A 12,440-nucleotide genomic window follows, 5' to 3' on the forward strand; every position below is an offset into this window, starting at 1 on the left:
ATAATAACAAACCATAATATATATCTATTTTTCCAAGGCTCAACAATTGAAAACCAAACATTGAATTGAATTGAACCAATAGACTAGTAACATAAACCCATGATCAATATAAATAATATAAAAAATCATCACATTTGATAATAACTTTATTTAAAACATAGTCATATAAATTTATTACAGATCAATGCATTTATATTGTTATTATCACCAAAAAATTCCATTAGAAGAATCCTCCGCAACCATAACCATTGTTAAATGGATTATTGTGGTATGGAAAACCAAAAAAGCCTCCACCATTGTTATGGTTAGAATTTGAATGATAAAGATAATTTCCAGTGTCATCGTTGCCGCTGCTTCTCCCAACACCATTCCTGTTACTTACATCATAGAGAAATAGATCATTATATCCTTGTTGGTGTTGGTATGATGGATACCAAACAGGAGACATTCTGGTTACTAAATCCTCTCGTAACGTCAAAACGGTTGACACCGGTAGCAAAGGCTATGTTGCAAAAAGTACTCATACTTCCATAAGTACGGTATGGTCCAATAACTCCAGGATTAACTTGAACCATGGTTTGGTCTATTTAAAAAACAATTAAAACCAGTCATATTAAAAAATTAAATATTTATTATTAAGATAAAAGTGGCCAACAAGATTAACTTTGTTTAATAATAAAATTTATCAAATTTCTTAAATAATATACAAGTTTATTTGTTCTTGAACCTTTATTTAACAATGGATTTTGCTTAATTGTAGATCTACAAATGCAGATTTTTTTTAATAAAAAGATAAAATTTTGATATTTTAACTAATAATTTAGGTTTTAAAGGATTTATATTGATATCTTTAGTGTATGACACTCGATTATGTCCTTTATCTTTATAAAAAATAAAAAATTACTATAACTCTAAAAGTTAAAATTTTAATAAAAAAATATAAGAGATTTCTACGATATGATTCATACCTATTATTTCATAGCTAAAAGAAATTTTTGTGTAAACTGGTATATGAAAATTTTGGAAAAAAAAATATTTCTTGCTATCACTCCAAAATTTAAATTTTGAGCAAAAATCATGAGATCATTATGTATACGATGCAAGTATCTATTTCTAGTTTTTTTTTTTCAAAATGATAGTTAAAACCAAAATCAAATCATTCAAAATATCCAAAGTTAATATAACATTAATTAAGAAAGACAAAGAAAACTTACCACCAAGATAAAATGTAGGCGCCACACTCTCAGCTGCAGTCGTAACTGCAACCTGATTTACAACAATCTTAAGTGAAAATTGATTTTTCAATGTCTGCTGGAGAACTACAAGAATTTTTTTCATCTCTTTATTTTTTTCACAACTTTGATCAATTGAATCCCACCAATTGGTGGTGCTGTTGTCATTTTTAATTGTCTTTAAAACGTTAGATAGAGTTTCAGCTCATTCTTTCTCAGCATTTAATCGATTCATGAGTCAATCATTCTTTTTAACGAGATTCTGCATGTCCATCCTAAACATTTTCTCCACAATGTAACCATGGAACTAATTACTACCTTGAGGTGGTTGTTCGTTTGAGAGAGCCATTTTTATTGTCTTTAACAAAGAATCGCCACAGTAATAGGTTTTTCCACTTGAAGAATATATGATCAAATCAACACCAGCATCGCATAAAGATTTTATTTCATTTGTCTTTTTTAGTAAGCCGTCTTTTCTCTTTGTAAAAGCAATTTGACAATTTTTCTTATTCTCAATCCTCTTTATCTCTCTCTTTTGTCTCCCTTTAGTTTTCTTGATCATTTCACCACCATTCTTCATTTTCAAAACAAGAGATTAGTAGTAACTTAGTGTATGTGATGTGAATAGTATAGAGTATATATTGTGTAATGATGAAGACTAATGTGTTTCATTATGTTCATATAGACTAATAAATATTTAGGATATTTAATTTTTTTTTTACTTTCTGCATTATTTGTTTCTTGCAGATAATTTATTATCATTTGATCTTTAACTTTCTAATAAGAAATACGCATACAAATATCATATACTAATATATGATGATAAAACCAGGGGTTAAAAAGTCTATAATACAAAATTTAAGTGAGAATTATTCTTTTCGAAAATATATTAACATTTCTATATCTTCAATCTTTCTCTTATATAGAGAAAAAAAGGAAAATGGATTCTATCAACTTTTTTCTTTTAATTGTTTAATAAAGTATAATTTGTCATCATATTTAGGAAAGCAAAGAGAAATAGTCTTTCAATGGTAAACCAGATCTGAGTCATTGAAATATTACTTGGTCCTCAAGACACATATTTGACCATAGATTCAGAACAGTATTGATCAGTGATCATCTTTCCCATGTATCCCAAATTGGAGTGGCAGAGAGTTGGGAAAGAGGAAAAGAAAGTGTAAAACCCGGTTAATTAATGACTAATTAACCCATAAATTTGAATTTATTCTAGAAAGCCAAAAATATAATTTTTATGGTTTAATATGATAGAGGAGATTGAAACAAGAATTTTGATAGTAATTTTATAGAAATCGGTCCAAGATTGGACCGAACGGGCCAAACCAGACCAACCAGACCCATATTGGGCCATTGCCCTAACCAAACTAAATCTAAAACCCTTATTTCAGCACTCTTTTTCCTCTCTAAACCCTCAAACACGCTGAAATAGAGTAAGGGAGGGGGAAGAACACTCTTCCAAAGTTCTAACTCTCACTTTGATCTTCAAATCACCATAACTTTTTATCCGGAGCTCCGATTACCGCACCATTTGCAGCCACGTGTTCACCACAACGAGCCCTACAAAACTCACTATTTTATTCTTGAGGTAAGCCACGATTTTGTTTCAGTTTCTCAGTCCCTAAATTCAAATTTTATGGAGAAAAGTGTTGACATTTTGGGCTCTTTGATGTTATAGGGTCCAACTAACTTGAAGGAGAAGATTAATCTTGTTTCCTTGATCCTTGGGTGTGGTAAGATTCTCAATCCTAGTGGCATTTGTTGGTTTATGATGCTTGGGTATTGAGTTGTTGTGTTTGGATGTGATAATTGTGGTTTAAGTAGTGTGTATGTGAATATTGTAGCTTGATTGAGATTTTGGAAAGCTTAGAAAAGGAATTTGGTGTGTTAAAAATCTGTTCTTGGAGGTGTTGAAGCCTTGAGAGCTTGTGGAAAAAGTGATTTGGAAGTGCTCCAGTTGAGCGGGGAAATCGGCTAAGGTATGGTCTCAGTTTCCTATATCTAAAATGTAATGTGGTGTGAAAACTTAGGCTAGAAGCCCTAAGATAGGATTTAAATTGTTGGTGTTGTTGAATGGTTGAAATAAATTGTGTGGTCATATATGTGATTGTGAATATTGATGTTTTGATGGTATGATGCATGAGGGATATGCATGTTTTGATATATGCTTAATGATTGGTTGAGATTGAATTGTGGGTGAAACTATATTGATGGTGAGGATTATATTGATTGTACGAATTGGTGGTTGTTGGGGTTGGTTGGTTGGAAATTGAGTTGAGGATGTATATATATGACATGATATTGTGTTTGAAATTGAGTTATTTGGTTGAGATTGGTTAAAATGGTGGATGGTGGTTTGTGAATTTGATGAAAAATTGTTAATGTATGAGTTGAGGAGGCTTGAGGTTGATTTTGGTATGTTTTGGTTGGTTTTGAAAAGGTTGAAATTGATTTGTTTTGAAAATGGTACTTTGTGGTTTTATATGAAAATGTGATTTTTAGGCATACTTTGACGAAGCATAACTTGGACTCTGGATCCCCGATTTGTTCCAAACTTATTTAGAAATGAAATTGGATCCGGGATGTTTATGACATTCGAAGAACAAGTGAAAAATAATTTGAAATGGATAAGTTATGCCCGTCAGAAGATTGGGGTTTGAAACTGTGAATTCTGCAGCTTTTAACTTAGTAAAATTTTTGGTAGCACGCACACCCACGCGTACGCGTTGATGGGCTGAACTAATTGCTCAGCCAAATTCCCGAGAGTTGTGCGAGAATTGTGCTGACTTTGTGCGTGGGGCACAAAATGCACCCACGCGTACGTGTGGCTGACGCGTACGTGTCGTTTGGCTTTTCTCTCATTTACACGTGCGCATGGGTGACGCATACGCGTCATTGTATTTTTGGCTTTCCACACGCACGCGTGACCCAGTTTTCACCCCAAGGTTGATTTTTGAGTTTTCAAAGCCAAATTTCATACTCATAAGCCTCCGATCTCACCCCATATGTCATAAATCCTTATGAGATGCCTAGGAATGAAAAAGGAACTAGGGAATGTGGTAACTTGTGAATGAAGAAAGGGGAGGATTAATGATCAATGATGATCAAAGATGATTGTATGAGATACGGAGTATGGCGGTGGAAGTGCTTTGTGTGCCATGAGTCGAAGCGCTGTATTTGTTAATAATTGGCTGGTTATGAATTGAATTATGAGTCAGATGGGTGAGTTATTGCCGAATTACGGCGGAGCCATTAATGAATTATGATTGAGTATGATTGCATATATGCGTATTGAATGAAATGTGAATGTTGCACTTCCACTATCTGAGATACGAGTTTCCTTGAGTGAAAGCAGTGGCTAGCCACCACATGCTCCAAGTGGAGACTCGATACTCTGCTGACCTTATGTCATAAGTGTGGCCGGACACTGTAAAAGTTTCGGATGAGCTCGCCCCTATGAATATACACCACTGAGGGTGTTGGATATGAATTATGAATTATGTTGAGTATAACTCGAGTTGGGGATGCACGACAGAGGGACAGTCCAATGGTTAGATACCAGAACTTGTCAGGTTGGCTTTATAACCGACAGATGAGACTCATCAGCCATTAGGACAGGCATACATCATATGCATATTATGTGACTTGTTTGGAATTGCCTAATTGACTGCATATTACTCGCTAATTGTCTAAATGCCACATATTCTTCCTATTTGTATATCTCCTTGTCTGATATAATTGTGTTTGCCATATTATATTACTGTTGGCAGTTGAGAGGTCTGAAGGATTTGGAAAGGGAAGTATTAGTTAGACTGAAGATCTTTAGTCAGTTGCCATTTATGGTTTAGCCTGTTTATAAGCTTTGAATTATCTGTTAGAAGTTCTAGGATTGCATTCGGCTTTCCCAGGACATTACATGTTAGATATGTGGGCACTGTTACCATACTGAGAACCTCCGGTTCTCACTCATGCGAATTTTGTGGTTTTCAGATGCAGGACGTGAGGCTTCTCGCTGAAGCATGCTGGAGACTTCTGGATTAGTGGAGATCCTTAGTTCTCGGGACTTTATTTTTGGTTTTATATTTTTGCTTAGATACTTTTATCTCCACTAAATAATACATACTGTTTTGACTCCTCTTAGAGGTTGTTTTGGAAAATAGGTTTTCTGTATTTTCGCCCTTTGGGGTTTCCTTTGGGTTCCTTACTTTATATATATGTATATACTTTTATGCTCGGACCGGTTATCTTCGCAACCGGATCTTGAGTTTTGATATTTGTGTTTTTGGCACCCTATTGTATATATATATATTATTACGTTAGCTTATCCTTTATTCGTTACGTTATGTTACCATTCGGAGTGTTGCGCTTTCGAGTTACGATGTTGTTTTATCCCTTTTTTTCACACTACTACAATTACTAAATTTTAATTTTTAGAGGTCGTAATACCTTGCCAACTTTGTTTTATGACTTAAGCATAAGACCCTGTATGATAGGATGTTACAGAAAGCACGATGCATGCAAGAGGAAATAAGTTACCTTTAACTTCTGCCTTAGCCTGATTTGGTTTCATTTGGGTTATTAGACCTCTGCGTTTCTTGTTTAATCCTTCTCTTTCTTTCTTCTTTGGTGAACAGCTTAGAGACTAAGCTTTCTCTCTCTTTCTCTGAGTTCTGACCGAAGAGGAAAAAGTGAACGTTGCTTTGCTGGAGGCAAATTGGAGGGATTGGCTTGAGAGATGAATTCGGGCTTAGGTCGGTTATAATTCATTTGACCCGTTTTGATTTCTTTGGCCTATCTGATTTTGTTACTTTGATTCCTCTGGGCTGTTACTGCTTTGTAGCCCACTAGCCTTTGTTTTCTTATCTATCTTACTAGGCTGCTGCAACAAGAAATTTTGGCCTGCAACATTTAATCAGAAATAATCAACACTAATTGGTTAATTAGCCCAATAAAATAATATTTGTCATCATTAATTAATTTAGTTAATTTTTTAACTCAATAACTATAATAAAAATAATTTTTACTGATAAATTTTTAGTGGCAATTAAATAATACCACTATATATTTTATTTAAATTATGTTTTTGTGGCAATTATAAATTTTTTGTTATTACTATATGTTATAATGACAATTATAAGCTTTTTACGGCTATTAAAATGGTCTTTACTGATAATTATATAATTATTGTTAAAACTTTTTAGTGATAGAATATAAGACGGTTAATATCTGATTGCCGATAAATATATTAACAGCTATTTTATTGTTGTTAAATATAAAATAAATTACTGCAAAAAAATAATTTTCTAGTAGTACAAGTATCGGGAATTTAAATTTTTCAAGAGATTAGTTTTTAACCTACTAAAATAAAAGATATTGTAAGAATATATATATATATATATATATATATATATATATATATATATATATATATATATATAAAAGATACAACTTAACATATCTAATTTAGGACAATATTTATAATAGCAAACCATTATATATATCTATTTTTCAAGGTTCAACAATTGAAAACAAACATTAAATTGAATTGAACCAACAGGCTAGTAACATAAACTCATGATCAATACAAATAATATACAAAATCATCACATTTGATATTAACATTATTTAGATCATAGTCATATAAATTTATAACAGATCAATGCATTTATATTGTTATTATGGACAAAAAAAATCCATTAGAAGAATCCTCTGCGGCCATAACTATTGTTAAATGGATTATTATGGTATGGAAAACCAAAAAAGCCTCTACCATTATTATGGTTAAAATTTGAATGGTAAAGATAATTTCAAGTATGGCCACCGACGCTGCTTCTCCCAATACCATTCCTATTACTTGCATCATAGAGAAATAGATCATTATATCCTTGTTGGTGTTCATATGATGGATACAAAACAGGGGCATTCTAGTTACCAAATCCTCTGGTATATGGAGATTTTGGAAAAAAAATTTCTTGTTATCACTCTAAAATTTAAATTTTGAGCAAAAATCATGAGATCTTTACGTATACGATACAAGGATCTATTTCCAATTTTTTTTAAAAATGATAGATGAAACCAAAATCAAATCATTCAAAATATCCAAAGTTAATATAACATTAATTAAGAAAGACAAAGAAAGCTTACTACCGTGATAAAATGTAGGTGCCACACTCTCAGCTGTAGTCGTAACTGCAGCCTGATTTGCAACAATCTTGACTGAAATTTTATTTTTCAAAGTCTGCTAGAGAACTACAAGAATTTTTTCCATCTCTTTATTTTTTTACAACTTTGACCAATCATATCCCACTAATTGGTGGTGCTGTTATCATTTTTAATTGTCTTTAAAGATTTAGAAAGAGTTTCAACTCGTTCTTTTTAACGAGATTTTGCATGTCCATCCTAGACATTTCCTCCATGATATAACCAAGGAATTGATTACTACCTTGAGGTTGTTGTTCGTTTGAGAGAGCCATTTTTATTGTCTTTAACGAAGAATCACCATAGTAATAGGCTTTTTCACTTGAAGAATATATGATCAAATCAACACCAGCATCACATAAAGATTTTATGTCATTTTCAGTAAGCCGTCTTTTCTCTTTGTAAAAGAGATTTGACAATTTTTCTTATTCTCAATCCTCTTTATCTCTCTCTTTTGTCTCCCTTTAGTTTTCTTGATCATTTCACCACCATTCTCCATTTTCAAAACAAGAGATTAGTAGTAACTTAGTGTATGTGATGTGAGTAGTATAGAGTATATATTGTGTAATGATGAAGACTAATGTGTTTCATTATGTTCATATAAACTAATAAATATTTAGGATATTTAATTTTTATTTTACTTTTTGCATTATTTGTTTCTCTCAGATAATTTATTATCGTTTGATCTTTGACTTTCTCATAAGAACTATGCACACAGATATCAAATACTAATATATGATAATAAAACCAGAGGTTAAAAATTCTATAATACAAAATATAAGTGAGAAATATTCTTTTCGAAAATATATTAACATTTCTATATTTTTAATCTTTCTCTTACATAGAGAAAAAAATGAAAAATGGATTCTCTTAACTTTTTTTGTTTTAATTGTTTAATAAAGTGTAATTTGTCATCTTGGATCAAGAAAAAATATGTGAAAAAAATATTAAATAGTAAAAATTAAATGATATTTTACTAAACAATTATAAAAAAATTTGAGAGAATCCACTCTAAAAGAGAAGTATATTTAATTAGTTATTTTTTTATTTTTTATTTTGCCAAGAACATAAGAGAAAGTGAGATTTCTTTGCAAGATCGAAACAATACAATTAGGTAAGCAATAAAATTCAATCTTTATTGAATCAACAAAATTTAAAATCCATTTAAAAAAATGTAAGAAATACGTCTTTAGATTTAGTGTCTCGTATTTTCTCTCTCTTACATTTAAAATACAAAACCAATCTCTTTAAAAATAAATGTATTTAAATTTAAAACAAAATATAATTCAAACAAGAGTAAATTACTATTTTACTTTCTAATGTATGGGTTAAGACCGAATTTTATCCCTAACGTTCTATTTTTATTCTCAAATATTTTATTTTGTCTTATTTTAGTCTTTTAGTCAAAATTAAAATTTTTTCTTCCAAAAATACCCTTTTCACCTCTATTTTTATCTCTTTTTTTTCTTATAGTTCTGTCATTTTTACTCATAGATCACTATAATAACTACTATGAACAATTATAATTTTGTTGTTATTTAGAAAAAAATCATAATGAAAGAAAGGATATTTTTAAAGGAACAATTTTAATTTTGACCATAGGATTAAAAGAGGACGAAATAAAACAGTTGAGATAAAAAAATAGAACGTTTCAAACATAAAGACAAAATTAAGACTTAACACAAACATTAGCGACTAAATCAATACTTTACTCTTTAAACAAAAATAACAAACCCTAAATTCTAAAATATAAATATTAAATCCTAAAACTTAACAATTGAAATATTTAAATTAAAAAAATACAATTTGAATAAAAATAACAAATCTTAAATTCTAAACTCTAAACACTAAAAATTAAATCATAAACCCGAAATTCTAAACCTAAATCCTATATCTTATATTCTTTTTATTCTAACATTTTACTTTTTGATACTGTGTGGTTGAACAACGACAACGACAATGATGATGATGATGATGATGATGATTAACTCTACCCACTGTAATTAGTTGACCCATTTAATGAAACAAAGTTAAGATTTTATTATAGTGCATGATTTCTAATGTAGGAACAATCTCTTTATCACATACGTATAATATATAATAGGACACACAACTCTTGTTTACAAGTGGTTGGTTCATTGGTTTGGATTTAATCAATCGCTACAAAAAAAATATTTTTACTGATAAATTTTTAGTGAAAATTACATAATACCACTATATAATTTATTTAATTTATATTTTTGTGACAATTATAAATTTGTCGTTATTACTATATGTTATAATGACAATTATATGTTTTTTATGGCTATTAAAATGGTCTTTTTTGACAATTATATAATTATTGTTAAAATATTTTAGCGACAGAATATAAGACAGTTAATGTTTAATTGCCGATAAAAATATCAACGACTATTTTATTGCCGCTAAAAATAAAATAAATTACTGCAAAAAATAATTTTTCTAGTAGTACAAGTGTCAGAAATTTAAATCTCTCAAGAGATTAGTTTTTAACCTACTAAAATAAAAGATATTGTAAGAAGATATATATAAAAAAGATACAACTTAACATATCTAATTTAGGATAATATTTATAATAGCGAACTATAATATATATCTATTTTTTCAAGGTTCAACAATTGAAAAACAAACAGTGAATTGAATTGAACCAATAGGCTAGTAACATAAACCCATGATCAATACAAATAATATAAAAAACATCATATTGATGTTAACTTTATTTAGAACATAGTCATATAAATTTATAACAGATCAATGCATTTATATTTTTATTATCACCAAAAATTCCATTAGAAGAATCTTTCGCATCCATAACCATTGTTAAATGGATTATTATGGTATGGAAAACCAAAAAAGCCTCCACCGTTGTTGTTATAGTTATAATTTGAATGGTAAAGATAATTTTTAGTGTCGTCGCCGCCACTGCTTCTCCCAACACCATTCCTGTTACTTGCATCATAGAAAAATAGATCATTATATCCTTGTTGGTGTTGGTATGATGGATACCAAACAGGGACATTCTGGTTACCAAATCCTCTCGTAGCGTCAAAAGGGTTGACAACGGTAGCAAAGGTTATGTTGGAAAAAGTACTCATACTTCCATGAGCACGGTATGGTCCAATAACTCCAGGATTAACTTGAATTATGGTTTGATCTATTTGAAAAACAATTAAAATAAGTCATATTGAAAATTTTAACATTTATTATTAAGATAAAATTGGCCAACAAGATTAACTTTGTTTAATAATAAAATTTATCAAATTTGTTAAATAATATACAAATTTATTTATTCTTGTACCTTTATTTAACAATGGATTTTGCTTAATTGTAGAATCTATAAATATAAATTTTTTTAATAGAAAAATAAAATTTTGATGTTTTAACTAACAATTTAAGGTTTTAAAGGATTTATATAGATCTCTTTAGTGTATGACACTCGATTATGTCCTTTATCTATACAAAAAATAAAAAATTATTATAATTCTAAAAGTTAAAATTTTAATAAAAAATATAAGAGATCTCTACTATATGATCCCTATCTATTATTTCATAGCTAAAAATTTTTTTTGGATAAAATGGTATATGGAGATTTTGGGAAAAAAATTCTTGTTATCACTCTAAAATTTAAATTTTGAGCAAAATTCATGAGATCTCGTATACGATGCAAGTATTTATTTCCAGTTTTTTTTTAAATGATAGTTGAAACCAAAATCAAATCATTCAAAATATCCAAAGTTAATATAACATTAATTAAGAAAGACAAAGAAAGCTTACCATTGTGATAAAATGTAGATATCACACTCTCAGCTGCAGTCGTAATTGTAGCCTGATTTGCAACAATTTTGAGTGAAATTTGATTTTTCAAAGTCTGCTGGAGAGTTACAAGAATTTTTTCGAATTCTTTATTTTTTTCACAACTTTGACCAATTGTATCCCACCAGTTGGTGGTGCTGTTGTCAGTTTTAATTGTCTTTAAAATGTTAGAAAGAGTTTCAGCTCGTTCTTTCTCAGCATTTAATCGATCCACAAGTGAATCGTTCTTTTTAACCAGATTATGCATGTCCTTCCTAGACATTTCCTCCATGATGTAACCAAAGAGCTGATTACTATTTTGAGGTTGTTGTTCGTTTGAGAGAGCCATTTTTATTGTCTTTAAAGAAGAATCGCCATAGTAATAGGCTTTTCCACTTGAAGAATATATGATCAAATCAACACCAGCATCACATAAAGATTTTATTTCATTTGCCTTTTTCAGTAAACCGTCTTTTCTCTTTGTAAAAGCGATTTGACAGTTTTTCTTATTCTCGATCCTCTTTATCTCTCTCTTTTGTCTCCCTTTAGTTTTCTTGATCATTTCACCACCATTCTCCATTTTCAAAACAAGAGATTAGTAGTAATTTAGTGTATGTGATGTGAATAGTATAAAGTATATATTGTGTAATGATGAAGGCTAATGTGTTTCATTATGTTTATATAGACTAATAAATATTTAGGATATTTAATTTCTATTTTACTTTTTGCATTATTTGTTTCTCTCAGATAATTTATTATCGTTTGATCTTTGACTTTCTAATAAGAACTACCACACAGATATCAGATACCAATATATGGTGATAAAATCAGGGATTAAAAAGTCTATAATACATAATTTAAGTGAGAAATATTCTTTTAAAAAATATATTAACATTTCTATATCTTCAATCTTTCTCTTATATATAGAGAAAAAAAAAGAAAAATAGATTTTCTCAATTTGTTTTTAATTGTTTAATAAAGTGTAATTTGTCATCTTACACTTTTTAAGTAGAATCAAGAAAAAATTTGTGAGAAAAAATATTAAATGGTAAAAATTAAATGATATTTTACTAAATAATTAAAAAAAATTTTTGAAAGAATCCGCTCTAAAAGAGGAGTATATTTAATTCGTTATTTTTTTATATTTTTATTTTGCTAAGAACATAAGAGAAAGTGAAGTTTCTT

The 12,440-nt window shown here is 29.6% G+C and overlaps 1 protein-coding gene across 1 annotated transcript; it reads right to left on the reverse strand.

Moving 5' to 3' along the window:
* Nucleotides 1-10,252: 10,252 nt before the first annotated feature.
* LOC130939412 (MADS-box transcription factor 4-like) lies at nucleotides 10,253-11,835 on the reverse strand. Its single transcript, XM_057867519.1, has 2 exons — nucleotides 11,238-11,835; nucleotides 10,253-10,617 (listed from the first exon to the last, which is right to left on the reverse strand). The coding sequence occupies exons 1-2, from the start codon at nucleotides 11,833-11,835 to the stop codon at nucleotides 10,253-10,255; spliced, it is 963 nt and encodes a 320-aa protein (XP_057723502.1).
* Nucleotides 11,836-12,440: the final 605 nt, after the last annotated feature.

Source organism: Arachis stenosperma, chromosome 7, assembly GCF_014773155.1.
Source record: "Arachis stenosperma cultivar V10309 chromosome 7, arast.V10309.gnm1.PFL2, whole genome shotgun sequence".
NCBI classification, from domain to species: domain Eukaryota; kingdom Viridiplantae; phylum Streptophyta; class Magnoliopsida; order Fabales; family Fabaceae; genus Arachis; species Arachis stenosperma.